The 22,327-nt window shown below is 40.9% G+C and overlaps 1 protein-coding gene across 1 annotated transcript in view; it reads left to right on the forward strand.

The window, feature by feature from the left end:
* ARHGAP39 (Rho GTPase activating protein 39) overlaps window positions 1–22,327 on the forward strand; it is a 150,587-nt gene that overhangs the window by 100,017 nt on the left and 28,243 nt on the right. Inside the window, exons 4-6 of the mRNA XM_059482033.1 lie at window positions 358–1,756; window positions 10,446–11,007; window positions 17,687–17,779. Coding sequence (XP_059338016.1) covers window positions 358–1,756; window positions 10,446–11,007; window positions 17,687–17,779 — 2,054 coding nt within the window. The remainder of the gene's footprint in view (window positions 1–357; window positions 1,757–10,445; window positions 11,008–17,686; window positions 17,780–22,327) is intronic.

Genomic DNA, 22,327 nt, shown 5'->3' on the forward strand with positions numbered 1-22,327 from the left:
CAACAATCCCAAATTTTGATGGAATTCTGACCCCCCCCTTCCAATGACATTCCTCCCCGCAGGACCTCATCGCTCCAGTGGAGCAGCCACAGCTTTTCTGGGAATTCCATCCCAGCCCCTCACCACCCTCACAGGGTGGAATTCCTTCCCGTTATCCCACCCAACCCTGCCCTCCGAAGCGGGAAGCCATTCCCTGTCTCCTGTGCCTCCACGCCTTGGCCAAGATCCAACCCCATCCAATCCCTCCCATCCCTTGAGCACTTGGGAATGTCCATCCTCCAGTCCCAGAAGGTTCAGGACCAACAATCCCAAATTTCGTTGGAATTCTGACCCCCACTGTGACATTCCTCCTGGCAGGACCTCATCGCTCCGATGGAACGCCGGCACCAAGGAGCGGATGCTGATCAAGGTGACGGACCGCGAGCCCAGCTTCCTCCTCCACCAAGGCAACGGCTACGCCCCGGAAAACCAGCCCGGCTCCCGCTCCCGCCGTCCCTCGGGCGGCCAGCAATCGCCCAACCTCCAAACCTTCTCCTCGGACGCCGACAACTCCGTCTTCTTCCCCGAGAGGAAGCAGTCGCCCTTCCTGAAGCGGGCCGAGCACGCCGGGAGCTGCTCGCCGCTGCTGGGCCGCGGCGACTCCTTCTGCTCGCCGCTGCAGGGGCAGCACCGCAAGCACTCGAGCGAGTCGCAGCCGTCGTCGCCGCGCTACGCCTACGAGCCGCCGCTCTACGAGGAGCCGCCCATGGAGTACCAGGCGCCCATCTACGACGAGCCGCCCGTGGACATGCAGTACGAGGCCAGCGGCAGCTACAAGGCCGGCTCGCCGCAGAAGTCGCCCATCCGCAAGCCGCACCCGTTCCTGCAGTCGCCCAAGCAAGGCGCCAACTCGCCCTACCAGCAGCTGGTGCTCACCAAGCAGAAGTGCCCCGAGCGGTTCATGAGCCTGGAGTACAGCCCGGCCGGCAAGGAGTACGTGCGGCAGCTGGTCTACGTGGAGCAGTCGGGCTCCAGCCCCAAGATGAAGACGGGCTTGAGGCACAAATACTCCCCCAACCCCATCGGCGGCTCCTACTCGCTGCAGCACAGCCCCTGCCTGGTGCGCGACCAACGCCTGGACGTCAAATCGGGCGACTACAGCAGCATGGAGGGAGCCGACTTCTGCGCCGGCCCCGCGGGCGCCCCGGCGGGCCAGGCCGAGGACTCCATGTCGTGGTCCAGCCAGCAGGACACCTTGTCCTCCAGCGGCTACTCGCCCTCCACCAGGAAGAGGAAAAGCCGGAAGCCCTCGGTGAACCACGACGCCAACGCCTCCTCCACGGACGGCTCCGCGGAGCGGGAGGCGCCGGGAGAGCCGGGCGAGGAGCGGGCGGCGCCCACGCGGTCGCCGATGAACCGGACGGAGAGCAAGGCGGCCGAGGCGGAGGCGGCGGCGCGGGCGTTCCCGGAGCCGTTCCTGGCGCAGGCGCGGCTGGCGTGGGAGGCGCAGCAGGCGCACTACCACATGAAGCAGAGGAGCAGCTGGGATTCCCAGAAGGACGGGTCGGGCTACGAGAGCGACGGCGCGCTGCCGCTGCCCATGCCGGGCCCCGTGGTGAGGGCCTTCAGCGAGGACGAGGCGTTGGCGCAGCAGGAGAACAAGCACTGGAAGAGGAACACCTTCGAGAAGCTGGGCTTCCCGCAGATCCTGCTGGAGAAGAGCGTCTCGGTGCAGACCAACCTGGCGTCGCCCGAGCCGTACCTGCATCCGTCTCAGGTAACGCCCTCGGGAACGTTCTCGGGTTTGGGGTCTTCACCAGGTGCTTCTCCTCCGGTGGAGATGCAGTGGGATGGTCCCTGGGGTTGGGCACAGGGATCTCTGCGTCATGGTGGCCTCAGCTCTGTGCCGTGGGTTCTCCTGCCTCGGTGTGGGGCAGATCCTGGAGCCGCGCAGCTCCCAGGAGGTTCCTGAGTGCCCAGCCCTGGCTGGTCCCTCAGGGAAGTTGGTCCTCGGCAAGGCGGTCCTTCAAAGTTGGTCATTGGCAAGGTGGTCCCTCAAAGATGTGGATTCTTGCCAAGGTGGTCCCTCAAAGATGTTGGTCCTTGGCAAGATGGTCCTATTAAGGAGGTCCTTGCCAAGATGATCCCTCAAAGATATTGGTCGTTGCCAAGGTGGGCCCTCAAAGAAGTTGGTCTTGGCCAAGGTGGTCCTTCAAAGTTGGTCCTAAGCAAGGTGGTCCTTCAAAGATGTTGGTCCTTACCAAGGTGGTCCTACAAAGAAGTTTGTCCTTGGTAAGGTGGTCCCTCAAAGTTGGTCCTTACCAAGATGGTCCCTCAAAGATGTTGGTCATTACCAAGGTGGTCCTTTAAAGTTGGTCCTTAGCAAGGTGGTCCTTCAAAGAAATTGGCACTTGCCAAGGTGGTCCCTCAAAGTTTGTCATTGGCAAGGTGGTCCCTCAAAGATGTTGGTCCTTGCCAAGGTGTTCCTTCAAAGTTCATTCTTACCAAGGCGGTCCCCCAAAGATGCTGGTCCTGGCCAAGGGGATCCCTCAAAGATGTTGGTCCTTGCCAAGGTGGTCCCTCAAAGAAATTTGGTCCTTCAAAGAAGTTGGTCCTTGGCAAGGTGGTCCTTTAAAGTCGGTCCTTACCAAGGTGGTCCCTCAAAGACACTGGTCCTTATCAAGCTGGTCCCTCAAAGAATTTGGTCCTTGCCAAAGTGGTCCCTCCAGGATGTTGGTCCCTGCCAAGGCTGGTCCCTCAAAGAAGTTGGTCTTGGCCAAGGTGGTCCTTCAAAACTGGTCATTAGCAAGGTGGTCCTTTAAAGTTGGTCCTTGCCAAGGTGGTCCTTCAAAGTTGGTCCTAAGCAAGGTGGTCCCTCAAAGATGTTGGTTTTGGCCAAGGTGGTCCTTAAAAGTTGGACCTTGCCAAGATGGTTCTTCAAAATTGGTCCTTGGCAAGGTGATCCCTCAAAGAAGTTGGTCCTTGGCCAACATCTTCAAAGTTCATCCTTGCCAAGGTGGTCCCACAAAGAATTTGGTCCCTACCAAGGTGGTCCCTCCAGGACGTTGGTCCGTGCCAAAGTGGTCCCTCAAAGTTGGTCTTTGCCAAAGTGGTCCCTCAAAGATGTTGGTCTTGGCCAAGGTGGTCCCTTTGAAGGTGGTCCTTGGCAAGGTGGTCCTTCAAAGTTGGTCTTTACCAAGATGGTCCTTCAAAGTTGGTCCTTGCCAAGGTGGTCCCTCAATGATGTTGGTCTTGGCCAAGGTGGTCCTTCAAAGTTGGTCCTAAGCAAGGTAGTCCCTCAAAGAAGTTTGTCCTTGGCAAGGTGGTCCCTCAGGGACGTTGCTCCTTATCAAGGTGGTCCTTCAAAGAACTTGGTCCTTGCCAAGGTGATCCTACAAAGTTGGTCCTTGCCAAGGTGGTTTCTCAAACAAGTTGGTCTTTAGCAAGGTGGTCTTTCAAAGCTGGTCCTTACCAAGGGGGTCCCTCAAAGATTTCGGTCCTTCAAGGAGTTGGTCCTTACCAAGGTGGTCCTTCAAAGATGTCGGTCCTTAGCAAGGTGGTCCCTCAAAACCTTGGGATGAAAGAGCCGCCACTTTTCCAGGATTTGTTCCCCAGGGTTGTGCACTGCCTGTTCCCTCCCTGGAGATCCAAACTCCCATTCCAGAGGAGACCCTGAGGCTCTGACCTGGCATTGCTGGAGCTGGTGCACCCCATGTTCCCAATTCCATCCCATCAGATGTCTCCGTGGTTCTTGGATTTCCTCCACCAGCTTCTGGATGTCTTCCACCAGCTTCTGGATGTCCTCCATCATCTTCTGGATGTCCTCCATCATCTTCTGGATGTCCTCCATCAGCCCCTTCCCCTCCAGGGCAAGGCCGTCAGGGCTTCCAAAAAACAGGTGAGGACACCATCCACGAGGATAAATCCCACCTGGAAAACTTCCAGACTTCCTGGAAGATGGAATTGGGTGTCAGCAGGAAGGAGACCCTGGACATGGACCTGGGAAACAGAAATCATCAGGAAAATTCCCTTTTTGTCCATGGGAATCGGTGGACCAGCAGAAGAAGATTCCTGAAGCACAGGAGAAGGTCCAAACCCAAAGCTGGAGAGCTCCGGACCCGCTTTGGATCTTCACGCCAGGAGAAAAAGCTGCCACCATTGGTGATCCCACACCTTCTTCACAAGATGTGGTGGGAATCTTCTCCGCTCCCCAGAGGTTTCTGTCCTGGTGGTCCTTGACCTCAGGGACACCAAGGTGGTGGGACACCAACAACGGTTTCCCAGAGAAGCTGTGGCTGCCCCACCCCTGGAATTGTCCAGGCTGGACAGGGCTTGGAGAAACCTGGGATCATGGAAGGTGTCCCTGGCCATTGGAACGGGAGGACCTTGAAGGTCCCTTCCAACCCAACCCCTTCTTCCATGGTCATGGCTGTGGTTGTCACCATGGAGTGTCCCCACACCCAGGTGCATCCCAGCCCCACCCAGGTGGCTCCAGGACCTTCTCCCTTGAGGATTCCCAAGTTCCTGAGGTGGCTCCACGGTCACCCCATGGGCCAGGCAGGAGGTCACGGCCATTTGAGGTGACACCCGATGGTTCATCCCCTTCTTGTAGGCCAGGACATCCCCCAGGTTCATCTAGGTGCTAATTAGGGCTAATTAGGGCTGAAGTTAATTTCCTGTTGGCTCCGGCAGCAGAGGATCACTTCTGGTGTCGCTCCCTGGCCTGACCACGCCCTCCTTGGCTGGAGAAGGTCGATGTCCTCAACCAATGGGGTCATTTCCTTCTCTTGGTGGCTCTGGTCCAGCCCATGGACCAATTGTTGGAAGAGCCACGTCCTCAGCAGCCGCCAGGTGAGACCTTCCAGCATCTCCTGCATCTCCTTCCACCCAGGAAACCCCAGGCTGGAGGACACAGAAGGACCTTTGGGGTGAAGTGACCTCCACAGGGACACCAGGGCTGGGTTCCTTGAGGGATGGAGATCCCGTGTCCCCATCCCATGTCCCCACCATCGTCACCATGGTCATGATGGGAGTGGAGCGATGTCCATGGGAAGATCTCCACATTGGAACAGGACGAGTGGTTGGAGACAAGAACCTTGACTTGTTTGAAGAACCAGAAGTTCAGTAGAAACCCCATGGACCTTCAGCTGAGTTGGAGGACACAGAAGGACCTTTGGGGTGAAGTGGCCTCCACAGGGACACGAGGGCTGGGTTTCTTGAGGGATGAAGATCCCATGTCCCCATCCCATGTTCCCACCATCATCACCGTGGTCAAGATGGGAATGGAGCAGTGTCCATGGAGAGATCTCCACATTGGAACAGGACGAGTTGTTGAAGAGACAGGAACCTTGACTTGTTTGAAGAAGTTCAGTGGAAACACCATTGGCCTTCAGCTGACCAGGTTGGAGGACACAGAAGGACCTTTGGGGTGAGGTGACCTCCATGTGGACACCAGGGCTGGGTTCCTTGATGGATGAAGGCTTCCCATCCCATGTCCCCACCATCGTCACCATGGTCAAGATGGGAGTGGAGCAACGTCCATGGGAAGATCTCAACATTGGAACAGGACGAGTGGTTGGAGACAAGAACCTTGACTTGTTTGAAGAAGCTCAGTAGAAACCCCAGGGGCCTTCAGCTGACCAGTTGGAGGACACAGAAGGACCTTTGGGGTGAGGTGACCTCAACAGGGACACCAGGGCTGGGTCTCTTGAGGGATGAAGCTCCTGTGTCTCCATCAAATGTCCCCACCTTCGTCACCATGGTCACGATGGGAGTGGAGCGATGTCCACGGGAAGATCTCCACATTGGACCAGGACGAGTGGTTGGAGACAAGAACCTTGACTTGTTTGAAGAAGCAGAAGCTCAGTAGAAGTTCAGCTGCCAGCAGCTCTGGTGGCTCTTTGGGTGGCTTCCTTGTCCTCCTCCTGGACTTTCCACCTCCTGGGTCTTTCCACCTTCTGCTTTTCTTCTGTTCCTCATCTGAAGCCCAGCCCCGAGTCCGTGGCAGGGCTGGAGTCACCTTGCCCAGGGCCACCGAGGTGGGGACATCAGTGTCACCTCTGCATGGTGTGACAGGTCCTTCCCTGCCATGGGTCATGTCCCCATGGCCTCCAAACCTGGTGGTGCTGGGCTGGATGGGCAGAAGAGATGATGAAGCCACCTTGGCTGGCTGCAGGAGCACGGAATTGTCCAGAATTGTCCAGTTGTCCATCCCAATTGTCCCTTGTTGTCCTCCGTGGTGGCCTCCAGCTGTTGGTGACTCCACCTCCTGGGGTGACATCCAGAAGCTGTGATGGTGCCAGCAGGAGAAGGACACAGGTCCACAGAGGTCCTCTGGGTCCTTTTGTCCATCCCAATTGTCCCTTGTTGGTCTCCTCCATGGTGGCCACCATCTGCTGAGGTGACATCCACCAGCTGTACTGGTGCCAGCAGGAGGAGGACGCTGCGTTCCTCTGGGTCCATCCCAACTGTCCCTTGTTGGTCTCCTCCATGGTGGCCACCAGCTTTTGGTGACTCCACCTCCTGGGGTGACATCCACCAGCGCCACACGGGTCCACAGAGGTCCTCTGGGTCCTTCCCACTGGCCGCTCTGCCGAGGTCAAACCATGAGCATCTCCTGTCCCTCAGGATGTTCAGAAGGACCATCCATGTTCCTCACGGCTTGGAGGAGCCACCACCCTCCTCCTGTGGCCACTCCTGGAAGGTGATTGGGTGTCCTGGGGGGCTCTTAAGGGTGGGCGTGTCCCCAAAATATGGGAGGAACCCAAAGCCACTCCCACTTTGTTCCCCCCCAAGTTCTTCTGGCCAAGAGTGGGGACAGCCCGGCTGTCACTCATCCCCACTGTCCCCTCCCTCCCTCCTGCAGCCAATCGGTGCCGGGCCCGCCTCGGTGCCGGCCAATCGCGCGGCACCTGGCCGTGGTGGGACTGAGGAGAAGCTCCTGGAGAGGACGAGGCTGGTGGGAAACCTCGGAATGCTGCGGTGGTTGGGTGGGTGGCGGGTGGGTGGGTTGGTTGGTTGGTTGATTGGTTTGTTGGTTGATTGGTTGATTGATTGATTGATTGATTGGTTTGTTGGTTGATTGGTTGATTTGTTGGCTGGTTGACTGATTGATTGATTGGTTGATTAGTTTGTCAGATCAATTAATTGGTGGGTTGGTTGAATGGTTGGTTGGTCGGTTGATTGACTGATTTGTTGATTGATTGGCTGATTGTTGGCTGGTTGACTGATTGATTGATTGGCTGATTGGTTTGTCAGATCAATTAATTGGTTGGTTGGTTTGTTATTTGATTGATTGGTTGATTAGTTTGTCAGATCAATTAATTGGTGGGTTGGTTGATTGATTGGTTGGTCGGTTGATTGACTGATTTGTTGATTGATTGGTTGATTGCTTTTTTGGATCAGTTCATTGGTTGGTTGGTTTCTCTCTTCGTTTCTCCACTTATCAGTGAGTTGACTGATCAGCTTGTTGGCTGATTTATTGGTTGGATGATTGATTTGTTGGTTGATTGATTGATTGATTGGTTTGTTGTTGATTGATTTGTTGATTGATTGGTTGATTGCTTTTTCGGATCAATTCATTGGTTGGTTGGTTGGTTGGTTGGTTGGTTTCTCTGTTGGTTTCTCCACTTGTCAGTTGGTTGATTGATCAGCTTGTTGGCTGATTGGTTGATTGATTGATTGATTTGTTGATTGGTTGATTGGTTTGTTAGATCAATTCATTGCTTGGTTGGTTGGTTCATTGATTGGTTGATGGATTGGTTGATTGCTTTTTCGGATCAATTCATTGGTTGGTTGGTTTGTTGGTTGGTTTCTCTGTTGGTTTCTCCACTTGTCAGTTGGTTGATTGATCAGCTTGTTGGCTGATTTATTGGCTGGATGATTGGTTGGTTGGTTGATTGATTGATTTGTTGATTGGTTGATTGGTTTGTTAGATCAATTCATTGCTTGGTTGGTTGGTTCATTGATTGGTTGATGGATTGGTTTACTGGTTGTTTCATTGATTGGCTTATTCATTGATTGGTTTGTTGATTGATCTGTTGGTTGGTTGTTTGATTGATTGAGCCTTTGATTGGCTGGTTGATTGGTTGATTGGTTTGTTGGTTGGTTCATTGATTAACCTGTTGGTTAGTTGAGTTGACTGATTGGTTTACTGGTTGTTTCATTGGTTGGTTTGTTGATTGAGCCATTGGTTGTCTGATTGGTTTACTGGTTGGTTGATTGGTTTGCTGATTGATCTGTTGGTTAATTGATTAATTGAGCCGTTGGTTGGTTGGTTGACTGATTGGTTTACTGATTGGTCTATCAGTTGGTTGGTTTGTTGATTGATCTGTTGGTTGATTTGTTGATTGATTGATTGATTGATTGATTGAGCCATTGCTTGGTTGGCTCATTGATTTATTGGCTGGTCCATTTTTTGATCTGTTGCTCAATCAATCAATCAATCAATCACTCCATCAGCACTGCCACGGTTGATTGGTTTGTTGATTCATCTATTGGTTGGTTGATTGATTGAACCATTGCTTGGTTGGTTGACTGATTGGTTTATTGGTTGTTTCATTGATTGGCTTATTCATTGATTGGATTGTCGATTGATCTATTGGTTGGTTGGTTGGTTGAGCCATTGGTTGGTTGGTTTGTTGATTTATTGGCTGCTCCATTTTTCAACCTGTTGCTTGATCAATCAATCAACCAATCAACCAATCAATTGATCAATCACTCCATCAGCACAACCATGGTTGATTGGTTTGTTGATTGATCTATTGGTTGGTCAGTTGATTGATTGATTGAGCCATTTTTTCATTGGTTTATTGGCTGGTCTGTTTTTTGATCTGTTACTCCATCGATCCATCCATCAATCAATCAATCTCTCCATCAGCACTGCCATGGTTGATTGGTTGTTGATTGATCTATTGGTTGGTTGGTTGCCTGATTGGTTTATTGGTTGGTTTGTTGGTTGATTGGTTTCTTGATTGATCAGTTGGTTGGTTGACTGATTGGTTTAGTGATTGGTCTGTCAGTTGATTGGTTTGTTGATTGATCAGTTGGTTGGTTGATTGATTGATTGATTGATTGATTGATTGATTGATTGATTGATTGAGCCACTGGTTGGTTGGTTGCTTCATTGGTTTTTTGGCTGGTCGGTTTGTTGGCTGATTGGTTTGTTTGATTGATCTATTCATTGATTGATTAATTGAGCCATTGGACCATTGCTTGATTGGCTGGTCCATTTTTCAATCTGTTGCTCAATCAATCCATCCATCAATCGATCGATCACTCCATCAGCACTCCCATGGTTGATTGGTTGTTGATTGATCTGTTGGTTGATTGACTGATTGACTGAGCCATTGGTTTTTTGGATGGTTGGTTTGTTGGCTGATTGATTTGTTGATTGATCATACGGTTGCTTGGCTGATTGAGCCATTAGCTCATTGGTTCATTGATTTATTGGCTGCTCCATTTTTGGACCTGTTGCTCGATCAATCAATCAGTCAATCAATGACTCCATCAACACTGCCACGGTTGATTGATTTGTTGATTGATTGATTGATTGATTGAGCCATTAGCTGGTTGACTGATTGGTTTATTGGTTGGTTTGTTGGCTGATTGGTTTATTGATTGATCTATTGGTTGGCTGATTGATTGATTCAGCCATTGTTGCACTGGTTCATTGGTATATTGGCTGCTCCATTTTTCAACCTGTTGCTCAGTCGATCAATCAATCAATCAATCAATCATTCCATCAGCACTCCCATGGTTGATTGGTTGTTGATTCATCTATTGGTTGATTGATTAATTGAGCCAGTGGTTGGTTGGTTGGTTGCCTGATTGGTTTATTGGTTTGTTTGTTGGTTGATTGGCTTGTTGATTGATCAGTTGGTTGATTGATTGATTGATTGATTGATTGAGCCATTGGTTGGTTGGTTGGTTGGTTGATTGGTTTGTTGATTGATCTATTGGTTGGTTGATTGATTGATTGAGCCATTGGTTGGTTGGTTGGTTGATTGGTTTGTTGATTGATCTATTGGTTGATTGATTGATTGATTGATTGAGCTATTGGTTGGTTGGTTGGTTGGTTGATTGGTTTGTTGACTGATCTATTGGTTGATTGATTGATTGATTGAGCTATTGGTTGGTTGGTTGGTTGGTTGATTGGTTTGTTGATTGATCTACTGGTTGGTTGATTGATTGATTGATTGAGCCATTGGTTGGTTGGTTGGTTGATTGGCTTGTTGATTGATCTGTTGGTTGGTTGATTGATTAATTGAGCCATTGGTTGGTTGGTTGACTGATTGATTTATTGGTTGGTTTGTTGGTTGATGGTTTGTTGATTGATTGATTGATTGAGCCATTGCTTGATTGGTTCATTGAATTATTGGCTGCTCCATTTCTCTATCAGTTGACCAACCAACCAACCAACCAACCAACCAATCGATCCCTTACTCACCCCCCCCTGTGTCCCGCAGTCGGAGGACCTGGGCGCGTGCGCGCCGTTCGAGGGCGGCCGGCCGGCGCGCGCCATGATGCCGAGCGCCAGCTGCGTCTTCCCCACGTTCACGCTGCGCAAGCCGTCCTCGGAGACGGACATTGAGAACTGGGCCTCCAAGCACTTCAACAAGCACACGCAGGGCCTCTTCCGCCGCAAGGTCTCCATCGCCAACATGCTGGCCTGGAGCAGCGAGTCCATCAAGAAGCCCATGATCATGACCAACGACCGCAACGTCAAGAAGGAGGCGTGCGAGATCTTCAAGCTCATCCAGATGTACATGGGCGACCGGCGCGCCAAGACGGACCAGCTCAGCGTGGCCTTGGAGGTGGCCACCAAGGGGTGGAGCGTGCAGGGGCTGCGGGACGAGCTCTACATCCAGCTGTGCCGGCAGACCACCGAGAACTTCCGCTACGAGAGCCTGGCGCGCGGCTGGGAGCTCATGGCCATCTGCTTGGCCTTCTTCCCGCCCACGCCCAAGTTCCACTCCTACCTTGAGGGGTACATCTACCGGCACATGGACCCGGTGAACGACACCAAAGGTGAGTGAGGAGCCGCGGCGCGGTGCACTCTGGGGTGGTCCTCCGTGCGTGGGAGGGTCTCCAGGCCAGGTTGGATGGGGATTAGAGAGAGAGGTGGGACAGCGGGAGGTGTCCCTGGATGGTCTTTGGGGTCACTTCCAGCCCGAACCATTCCACGATTCCATTGATTTGGTTCCTTTCCTCTTGGATGAGTCTCCTGGTGGAAAGGTGGATGAGGAACCCATGCAGAACATCTCCCGGAGGTGCACCCGGTGCTGTGGGACCTTTCCCAACCTTCTCCTTCCCAGAATCCAACAGGAACTGAGCTTTGACACCTTTGCTGTGGGATCGGTGTCACCACCACACCTGGAACTTCTCCCATCCCCTCAAGTTCCTTCCAACCCAAACCATCCCATGATTCCATGGTTTCCATCATTCCCACCTCCAGATGTTTCTTCTCAAGTAGCTTTGGACCCAAACCTTTCCATGATTCCATGTCCCAACCCGTTGCTTTGGTTCCTTTCCTGTTGGATGAATCTCCTGGTGGAAAGGTGGATGAGGAAACCATGCAGAACATCTCCCGGAGGTGCACCCGGTGCTGTGGGACCTTTCCCACCCTTCTCCTTCCCAGAATCCCACAGGAACAGAGCTTTGACACCTTTGCTGTGGGATCGGTGTCACCTCTGTTCCTGGAAATTCTCCCATCACCTGAAGTTCCTTCCAACCCAAACCATCCCATGATTCCATGGTTCCACCATTCCCACCTCCAGATGTTTCTTCTCAAGTAGCTTTAGACCCAAACCTTTCCATGATTCCATGTCCCAACACGTTGCTTTGGTTCCTTTCTTCTTGGTTGAGTCTCCTGGTGGAAAGGTGGATGAGGAACCCATGCAGAACATCTCCTGGAGGTGCACCCGGTGCTGTGGGGCCTTTCCCACCCTTCTCCTTCCCAGAATCCCACAGGAGATCCAAGAGGAACTGAGCTTTGACACCTTTGGGGGGATCAGTGTCACCACCACACTTGGAACTTCTCAAGTTCCTTCCAATCCATCCCATGATTCCATGGTTCCACCATTCCCACCTCCAGATGTTTCTTCTCAAGTAGCTTTGGACCCAAACCATTCCATGATTCCATGTCCCAACCCGTTGATTTGGTTCCTTTCCTCTTGGATGAGTCTCCTGGTGGAAAGGTGGATGAGGAACCCATGCAGAACATCTCCCGGAGGTGCACCTGGTGCTCTGAGGCTTTCCCCACCATTTTCCTTCCTGGAAATCCAACAGGAGATCCAAGAGGAACTGAGCTTTGACACCTTTGCTGTGGGATCATCTTCACCTCCGCTCCTGGAACTTCTCAAGTTCCTTCCAACCCAAACCATTCCAGGATTCCATGGTTTCCATCATTCCCACCTCCAGATGTTTCTTCTCCAATAGCTTTGGATCCAAAATTCCAGGATTCCATGGTTTCCATCATTCCCACCTCCAGATGTTTCCTTTCCAGTAGCTTTGGATCCATGATTTCATTATTTCCATCATTCCCACCTCCAGATGTTTCTCCTCAAGCATCTTTGGATCCAGAATTCCAGGATTCCATGGTTCCACCATCATTCCCACCTCCAGATGTTTCCTCTCCAGTAGCTTTGGGTCCAAAATTCCAGGATTCCATGGTTTCCATCATTCCCCCCTCCAGATGCTCCTTCTCAATAGCTTTGGATCCAAAATTCCAGGATTCCATGGTTTCCCTCATTAACATCTCTAGATGTTTCTCCTCAAGTAGCTTTGGGTCCACAATTCCAGGATTCCATGGTTTCCATCATTCCCCCCTCCAGATGCTCCTTCTCCAGTAGCTTTGGATCCAAAATTCCAGGATTCCATGGTTTCCATCATTCCCACCTCCAGATGTTTCCTTTCCAGTAGCTTTGGATCCATGATTTCATTATTTCCATCATTCCCACCTCCAGATGTTTCTCCTCAAGCATCTTTGGATCCAGAATTCCAGGATTCCATGGTTCCACCATCATTCCCACCTCCAGATGTTTCTTCTTTGGACCCAGAATTCCAGGATTCCATGGTTCCACCATCATTCCCACCTCCAGATGTTTCCTCTCCAGTAGCTTTGGGTCCAAAATTCCAGGATTCCATGGTTTCCATCATTCCCCCCTCCAGATGCTCCTTCTCCAGTAGCTTTGGATCCACAATTCCAGGATTCCATGGTTTCCCTCATTAACATCTCCAGATGTTTCTCCTCAATAGCTTTGGATCCAAAATTCCAGGATTCCATGGTTTCCATCATTCCCACCTCCAGATGTTTCTCCTCAAGTAGCTTTAGATCCAAAATTCCAGGATTCCATGTTTTCCCTCACTAACATCTCCAGATGTCTCCTCTCAAGAAGCTCTGGGCCCAAAATTTGACAGAAATTTGGGAATTTCAGGAGGTCCTCTCCCGCCTTGGGATTGGTTGTCCCAAACCCTTCACCCTCTGGAGGTCCCCACGACTCGATGTCACCTCCTGGTGGGTCTTGGATCAGGTGGGATTGGGAATCCTGGAGGATTTGGGATTTTGGGGATTTTGGATCCCAAATTTCTCCCGGGTTTCCGAGATGTCCTTCAGCTCCCGGAGGAACATCCATGGGGACACCAGGAGCTGGTCCCACCCCAGGTGGCCACGGAAGGTGGAGAAGACCCCGATTTTGGGTCCCAAATTTCTCCCGGGGTTCCGAGATGTCCTTCAGCTCCTGGAGGAACATCCATGGGGGACACCAGGAGCTGGTCCCACCCCAGGTGGCCACGGAAGGTGGAGAAGACCCCGTGGGACATCCCGGGGATGCCGGCATTGGTCGCGTTGGTCCCACCAGAGGTGCCAAAGTCATTTCCCGCCAAAGTCGAAGCCCCGCCCCCAATCCCCTCCCAGCCAATCAGATTTCGTTGTCTTTGTGTTGATTGGTTTCATGGTCGGCGTTGATTTGTTTGAATTTGCATTTTGAGTCCGTCTCATTTGGTTAAATTTGCATTTTCGTTGTCATTTTAATTGTGCTTTTGTCTTTAATTTTATTTTTATTTTTTCCTTTCATTTTCAGTTTTAAATAATTTCATTTCAATTTAATTTTAATTTTAATTTTAGATTTAATTTTAATTTTAATTTTATTTGAAATTCAATTTTAATTCTAATTCTAATTCATTTTATTTTCCTTAATTTCAGTTTTACTTATAATTTTTTCTATTTTTAATTTATAATTTAGTTTATATCTTATTTATATTATTTAATTTTCCAACTTTATTTTCCATTTTAATTTATTTCCACGGTATTATCAAATTTCATCTTTATTTTCTCTTAATTATTAATTTTCTTTTTAATTTTCTTTACTATTTTTAATATCTATTTTATTTTTATTTTCATTTTTTATTCCTTTTCCATTAAACTTTGACACTTTTCCCAAGGTTTTAATCTTTGCTTACTTAATTTTGCTTTATTATCTTTTTAATTTTTTAAAATTAATTTTATTTACGGATTTTTTTATTTTTCTGTTTTCATTTTATTTTAATTTTGTATTTTTATTTTTATTTAATCTCTTTATTCTCATTCCCATTTCCACTTCAATGTTTTTCCATTTCCACTTTCATTTCCTTTCAAATTTTATTTCCATTTTATTTGTCCATTTTCCTTTCAGTTTTTCCTTTAATTCATTTTCTTTTTTGATTTTTATTTAATTCTTATTTCTTTTTTTAATTTCAATTTTCCTTTAATTCTTCCTTTAACTTAATTTAATTTTATTTTTTAAATTTTAAATTTAATTTTATTTTTTGATGTTTTAATTTTATTTTTTTAATTTTAAATTTAACTTTATTTTTTGATGTTTTAATTTTATTTATTTTAATTTTAAATTTAATTTTATTTTTTGATGTTGTAACTTCAGTTAGAACTTGAATTGTTAACTTTAATTCATTTCCTGTTTAATTTGATTTTGGTTTCAGATTTTAATTTCGTTTTCTTGTTATTTTATTGTAATTTCAAATGTTGTTTTTGTTCTATATTAGAATTTAATTTCAAGTTTTCTTTTCAGTTTTCATTCAATTTCAAATTTTATTTCACTTCAGGTTTCAAATTTGATTTTCATGTAAATTTTTATTTTAGTGCTACTTCCCATTTCATTTCAAATTTTAAATTCCAATTTCAATTTCAATTTTCATTTTTCATTTTAAATTCAATTTCAAATTTCCATCTCAATTTCCATTTGGCTTCAAATTTTAATTCCAGTTTCATGTATTTCAATTTTTTCCTATTTTAATTTCAATTGTAATTTTAATTTAATTTTCTCTTTCAATTTAATTTTAATTTATTTTTTAGATTTTATTTTAAATTTTTAGATTTAATATTAATTTCAATTGTGATTTCAGTTTTTATTTCGAAGTTTTCTACATTAATTTCAATTGTAATTTTAGATTTAATTAAATGTTTGTTTTAATTTCAATTTAATTTGGTTTATTAATTTTTATTTTTATTTTTACTTTTACTTTTCTTTCCATCTCAATTTATTTTTTCTAATTTATTTTAATCATCATTTTAAATTTAATATTTTGCTTTAATTTCAATTAAATTTAATTATTTAATTTTGAAATTTAAAAATATATTTAATTTCAAATTCGATTTTTAATTTCAATTATAATTTAAAATTTTATTTAATTTTTTATTATTTTTTTAATTTTAATAATAGTTTTCATTTTAATTTTTATTTTCATTTCAATTATAACTTTTAATTCCTTTAATTTTTGTTTTCATTTCAGTTTTATTTTGAATAATTTTAAGTTTTACTTAAATTTAATTTATTAAATTTCACTTTCAATTTAATTTTTGAATTTAAATTTAAATTTCATTTTTAATTTAAAATGTAATTTAATTTTTTATTTTAATTTTTATTTCAATTTAATTTTTTTAATTTTAATTTTAATTTCGATTTTTAATTTTAATTTTAATTGTAGTTCTAATTTTAAGTTTCAATTTCAATTTTAATTTCATTTTTGGAATTTTAATTTCAATTTCAATTTTTATTTTTATTTTTAGTTTAATTTTAAGTTTCAATTTCAATTTTAATTTAATTTTCATTTTCAATTTCAATTTCAATTTTTTTTTAAATTTTTAATCTAATTTTAATTTTTTTCATTTTAATTTTAATTTTAATTTAAGTTTTAACTTAAATTTAATTCAGTTTTAAATTTCAATTTTAATATCAATTTAATTTTTTTAATTCTAATTTTGATTTTCATTTAATTTTTTTTTTTTAATTTCAATTTTATTTTCCATTTCAACTTCAATTTTAATTTTAATTTTAATTTTAATTCTATTATTAATTTTATTTTATTTTCAATCTAATTTTATTTTTTTAATTTTAATTTTAAGTTTAAGTTTTAACTTAAATGTAATTCAGTTTTAAATTTAGTTTTTAAATTTTAATTTTCATTTCAATTTAATTTTTTAATTTAAATTTAAATTTAAATTTAAATTTTATTATTAATTTTATTATATTTTCAATTTAATTTTAATTTTAATTTTAATTTTAATTTTATTATTAATTTTATTTTATTTTCAATCTAATTTTAATTTTAGTAATTTTAATTTAAGTTTTCACTTAAATTCAATTCAGTGTTAAATTTAATTTTTTAAATTTCAATTTTATTTTCCATTTCAATTTCAATTTCAATTTCAATTTTAATTGTATTACTTATTTTATTTTATTTTCAATCTAATTTTAATTTTTAAATTTTAATTTTAATTTTAATTTTAATTTAAGTTTTAACTTAAATTGAATTCAGTGTTAAATTTAATTTTTTAAATTTTAATTTTAAATTTAAATTTTATTTTCCATTTCAATTTCAATTTTAATTTTAATCTCAATTTTAATATTATTAATAATTTTATTTTATTTTCAATCTAATTTTAATTTTAATTTTAATTTTAATTTTAATTTTAATTTTAGTTTTAACTTAAATTGAATTCAGTGTTAAATTTAATTTTTTAAATTTTAATTTTAAATTTAAATTTTATTTTCCATTTCAATTTCAATTTTAATTTTAATCTCAATTTTAATTTTATTATTAATTTTATTTTATTTTCAATCTAATTTTAATTTTAATTTTAATTTTAATTTTAATTTTAGTTTTAACTTAAATTGAATTCAGTGTTAAATTTAATTTTTTAAATTTTAATTTTAAATTTAAATTTTATTTTCCATTTCAATTTCAATTTTAATTTTAATCTCAATTTTAATTTTATTATTAATTTTATTTTATTTTCAATCTAATTTTAATTTTAATTTTAATTTTAATTTTAATTTTAGTTTTAACTTAAATTGAATTCAGTGTTAAATTTAATTTTTTAAATTTTAATTTTAAATTTAAATTTTATTTTCCATTTCAATTTCAATTTTAATTTTAATCTCAATTTTAATTTTATTATTAATTTTATTTTATTTTCAATCTAATTTTAATTTTAATTTTAATTTTAATTTTAATTTTAATTTTAATTTTAATTTTAATTTTAGTTTTAACTTAAATTGAATTCAGTGTTAAATTTAATTTTTTCAAATTTTAATTTTCGCCTCCGCTTAATTTTCTTTTCGATTTTCGTTTGATTTGAATTTGGGTTTCGTTTCCGTCTCCGTGCCCGTGCCCGTGCCCGTCCGTGCCCGCGGTTCCGGCGCCCCCCCAGTGTCGCGGCACCTGCGGCAGCTGCTGGCCGCGAGCGCCCAGAGGAAACCCAAACTGCGCAAGAAACCAAAGGCGCGGAGCCTCGAGAGCCCCGGTAGGGACAAGGGACGCGCGGCTCCCGCGCCGCTGCGGGGGCTCCGCAATTCATTAATTATTAATGAACCGGGGCAATTAATAACGGGCAGCATCCGCTTGGCGTCGTTTGTTTAATAGTGTTAGTATTAGCGGTGTTAGTGTTGGGATTAATAGTAGCGTTAGTAGCATTGGTATTGGTATTGGTATTGGTATTGGTATTGGTATTGCATTAATTGCGGTAATTAATAACGGTCAGGTAGACTTGGTGTCGTTTGTTTAATAGTGTTAGTATTAGCGGTGTTAGTGTTGGGATTAATAGTAGCGTTAGTAGTATTAGTATTGGTATTGGTATTGGTATTGGTATTGCATTAATTGCGGTAATTAATAACGGTCAGGTAGACTTGGTGTCGTTTGTTTAATAATATTAGTATTAGCAGTGTTAGTGTTGGGATTAATAGTAGCGTTAGTAGCATTAGTATTGGTATTGGTATTGGTATTGGTATTGCATTAATTGCGGTAATTAATAACGGTCAGGTAGACTTGGTGTCGTTTGTTTAATAATATTAGTATTAGCGGTGTTAGTGTTGGGATTAATAGTAGCGTTAGTAGCATTGGTATTGGTATTGGTATTGCATTAATTGCGGTAATTAATAACGGTCAGGTAGACTTGGTGTCGTTTGTTTATTAATATTAGTATTAGCGGTGTTAGTGTTGGGATTAATATTAGCGTAAGTAGTATTAGTATTAGAGTAGTGTTAGTATCGGTATCGGTATTAGTATTAGTATTAGTATTAGTATTAGTATTAGTATTGCATTAATTGGGCTAATTAATAACGATCAGGTAGACTTGGTGCCGTTTATTTAATAATATTAGTATTATTAGTATTAGTGTTGGTATTAATATTAGCGTTAGTAGTATTAGTATTACAGTAGTGTTAGTACGGGTATCGGTATTAGTATTAGTATTAGTATTAGTATTAGTATTAGTATTAGTATTGCATTAATTGGGCTAATTAATAACGATCAGGCAGACTTGGTGTCATTTATTTAATAATATTAATATTATTCGTGTTGGTATTAATATTAGCATAAGTAGTATTAGTATTAGAGTAGTGTTAGTATCTGTATCGGCATTGGTATCGGTATCGGTATTAGTATTAGTATTAGTATTAGTATTGCGTTAATTGGGGTAATTAATAACGGTCAGGTAGACTTGGTGTCGTTTGTTTAATAATATTAGTATTAGCGGTGTTAGTGTTGGGATTAATATAGGCGTTAGTAGTATAAGCATTGGTATTGGTATTGGTATTGGTATTGGATTAATTGGGGTAATTAATAATGGTCAGGTAGACTTGGTGCCGTTTATTTATCAATATTAATATTAGCAGTGTTAGTGTTGGGATTAATATTAGCGTTAGTAGTATTGGTATTGGTTATGGTATTGGTACTGGATTAATTGGGGTAATTAATAACGGTCAGGTAGACTTGGTGCCGTTTATTTAATAATATTAGTATTATTAGTATTAGTGTTGGTATTAATGTTAGCGTAAGTAGTATTAGTATTAGAGTAGTGTTAGTATCGGTATCGGTATCAGTATTAGTAATAGTATTAGTGTTAGTATTGCATTAATTGGGGTAATTAATAACGGTCAGGTAGACTTGGTGTCAGTTATTTGATAATATTATTAGTATTAGTGTTGATATTAATATTAGCGTAAGTAGTATTAGTATTAGAATAGTGTTAGTTTCTGTATCCGTATTGGTATCGGTATCAGTATTAGTATTATTATTAGTATTGCATTAATTGAGGTAATTAATAACGGTCAGGTAGACTTGGTGTCATTTATTTAACAATATTAATATTAGCAGTATTAGTGTTGGGATTAATATTAGCGTAAGTAGTATTAGTATTAGAGTAGTACTAGTATCGGTATAGGTATCGGTATCAGTATTAGTATTGAATTAATTGGGGTAATTAATAACGGTCAGGTAGACTTGGTGTCGTTTATTTAATAATTTTATATTATTAGCATTAGTGTTGATATTAATCATAGCGTTAGTAGTATTAGCATTAGTATTGGTATTGGCATTGGTATTGGTATAGTATTGGTATTAGTATTGCGTTAATTGGGGTAATTAATAATGGTCAGGTACATGTGGTGTCGTTTATTTAACAATATTAATATTAGCAGTGTCAGTGTTGGGATTAATATTAGCGTTAGTAGTATTAGTATTGATATTGGTATTGGTATTAGTATTGCGTTAATTGGGGTAATTAATAACGGTCAGGTAGACTTGGTGCCGTTTATTTAATGAAATTAATATTATTAGTATTAGTGTTGGTATTGATATTAGCATAAGTAGTATTAGAGTACTGTTAGTATCGGTATCAGTATTAGTATTAGTATTACTATTAGTATAAGTATTACATTTATTGGGGTAATTAATAACGGTCAGGTAGACTTGGTGTCATTTATTTAATAATATTAATATTATTAGTATTAGTGTTGATATTAATATTAGCGTCAGTAGTATAAGCATTGGTATTGGTATTGGTATTAGTATTGCATTAATGGGGTAATTAATAACGGTCAGGTAGACTTGGTGCCATTTATTTAATAATATTGATAGTATTAGTGTTGGTACTAATATTAGCGTTAGTAGTATTAGTATTAGAGTAGTGTTAGTATCGGTATCAGTATCGGTATTAGTATTAGTATTAGTATTGCATTAATTGAGGTAATTAATAATGGTCAGGTAGACTTGGTGTCATTTATTTAATATTATTAGTATTAGTATTAGTGTTGATATTAATATTAGCATAAGTAGTATTAGTATTAGATTAGTATTAGTATTAGATTAGTATTAGTATTAGTATTGCATTAATTGGGGTAATTAATAACGGTCAGGTAGACTTGGTGTCGTTTATTTAACAATATTAATATTAGCAGTATTAGTGTTGGGATTAATATTAGCGATAGTAGTATTAGCATTGGTATTGGTATTGGTATTGGTATTGGATTAATTGGAGTAATTAATAATGGTCAGGTAGACTTGGTGCCGTTTATTTAATAATATTATTAGTATTAGTATTGGTGTTGGTATTAATATTAGCGTAAGTAGTATTAGTATTAGAGTAGTGTTAGTATCGGTATCGGTATCAGTATTCGTATTAGTATTAGTATTAGTATTGCAGTAATTGGGGTAATTAATAACGGTCAGGTAGACTTGGTGCCGTTTATTTAATAATATTAATATTATTAGTATTAGTGTTGGTATTAATATTAGCGTGAGTAGTATGAGTATTAGAGTAGTGTTAGTATCGGTATCAGTATTCGTATTAGTATTAGTATTAGTATTGCATTAATTGGGGTAATTAATAACGGTCAGGTAGACTTGGTGTCATTTATTTAATAATATTAATATTAATAGTATTACTGTTGTTACTAATATTAATGTTAGTAGCATTGGTATTGGTACTAGTATTGCATTAATAGGGGTAATTAATAATGGTCAGGTAGACTTGGTGTCATTTTTAAAATAATATTAATATTATTAGTATTAGTGTTGATACTAATATTAGCGTTTGTAGTATTAGTATTAGTATTGGCATTAGTAGTAGTATTGGTATTGGTATCGGTATTGCATTAATTGGGGTAATTAGTAATGGTCAGGTAGACTTGGTGTCATTTATTTAATAATATTAATATTATTAGTATTAGTGTTGATATTAATATTAGCGTTAGTAGTATTAGCATTAGTATTGGTATTGGTATTGGTATTAGTATTGCATTAATAGGGGTAATTAATAACGGTCAGGTAGACTTGGTGTCATTTATTTAATAATATTAATATTATTAGTATTAGTGTTGATATTAATGTTAGCATTCGTAGTATTAGTATTAGAGTAGTATTAGTATTGGTAATAGTATTAGTGTTAGCCTTGGCATTAGTAATAGGATTTGTATTTGTATTAGTATTGCATTAATAGGGGTAATTAATAACGGTCAGGTAGACATGGTGTCATTTATTTATTAATATTAATAATATTACTATTAGGGTTGATGTTTATATTAGCATTATTAGTATCAGCATTAGTATTAATATTAGTATTGGTGCGGGTATGGGCATTAGTGTTAATATTCATATTGGTATTAGTATTCCTATTAGTATTAGTATTGGTATTAGTATTAGTATTGGTATTGCTATTAGTATTGGTATTGCTATTAGTATTAGTATTATTGCATTAATTGGGGTAATTAATTGGGGTCAGAGAGAGTTGGTGTCGTTTAGTTAATAATAATAGCAGTAGTAGTAGCAGTAGTAGTGTTGGTATTAATATTAGCACTAGTATTATTAGTTTTTATATAAGTTTTGATATTAATATTATTAATTATTGTAAGTTATACTCTTAATTACCCCAAATAATTGTATTATTTAGGGGAATTAATAGGGATGAGATAGACTTGTGTAATTTATCTAATATTATTAATTTGGTAGCATTAGTGGTATTACTGTTGGCATTAATATTAGCGTTAATAGTATTAGTATTAGTAGGAATATTATC

Source organism: Ammospiza nelsoni, chromosome 1 (assembly GCF_027579445.1).
Source record: "Ammospiza nelsoni isolate bAmmNel1 chromosome 1, bAmmNel1.pri, whole genome shotgun sequence".
Classification (NCBI taxonomy): domain Eukaryota; kingdom Metazoa; phylum Chordata; class Aves; order Passeriformes; family Passerellidae; genus Ammospiza; species Ammospiza nelsoni.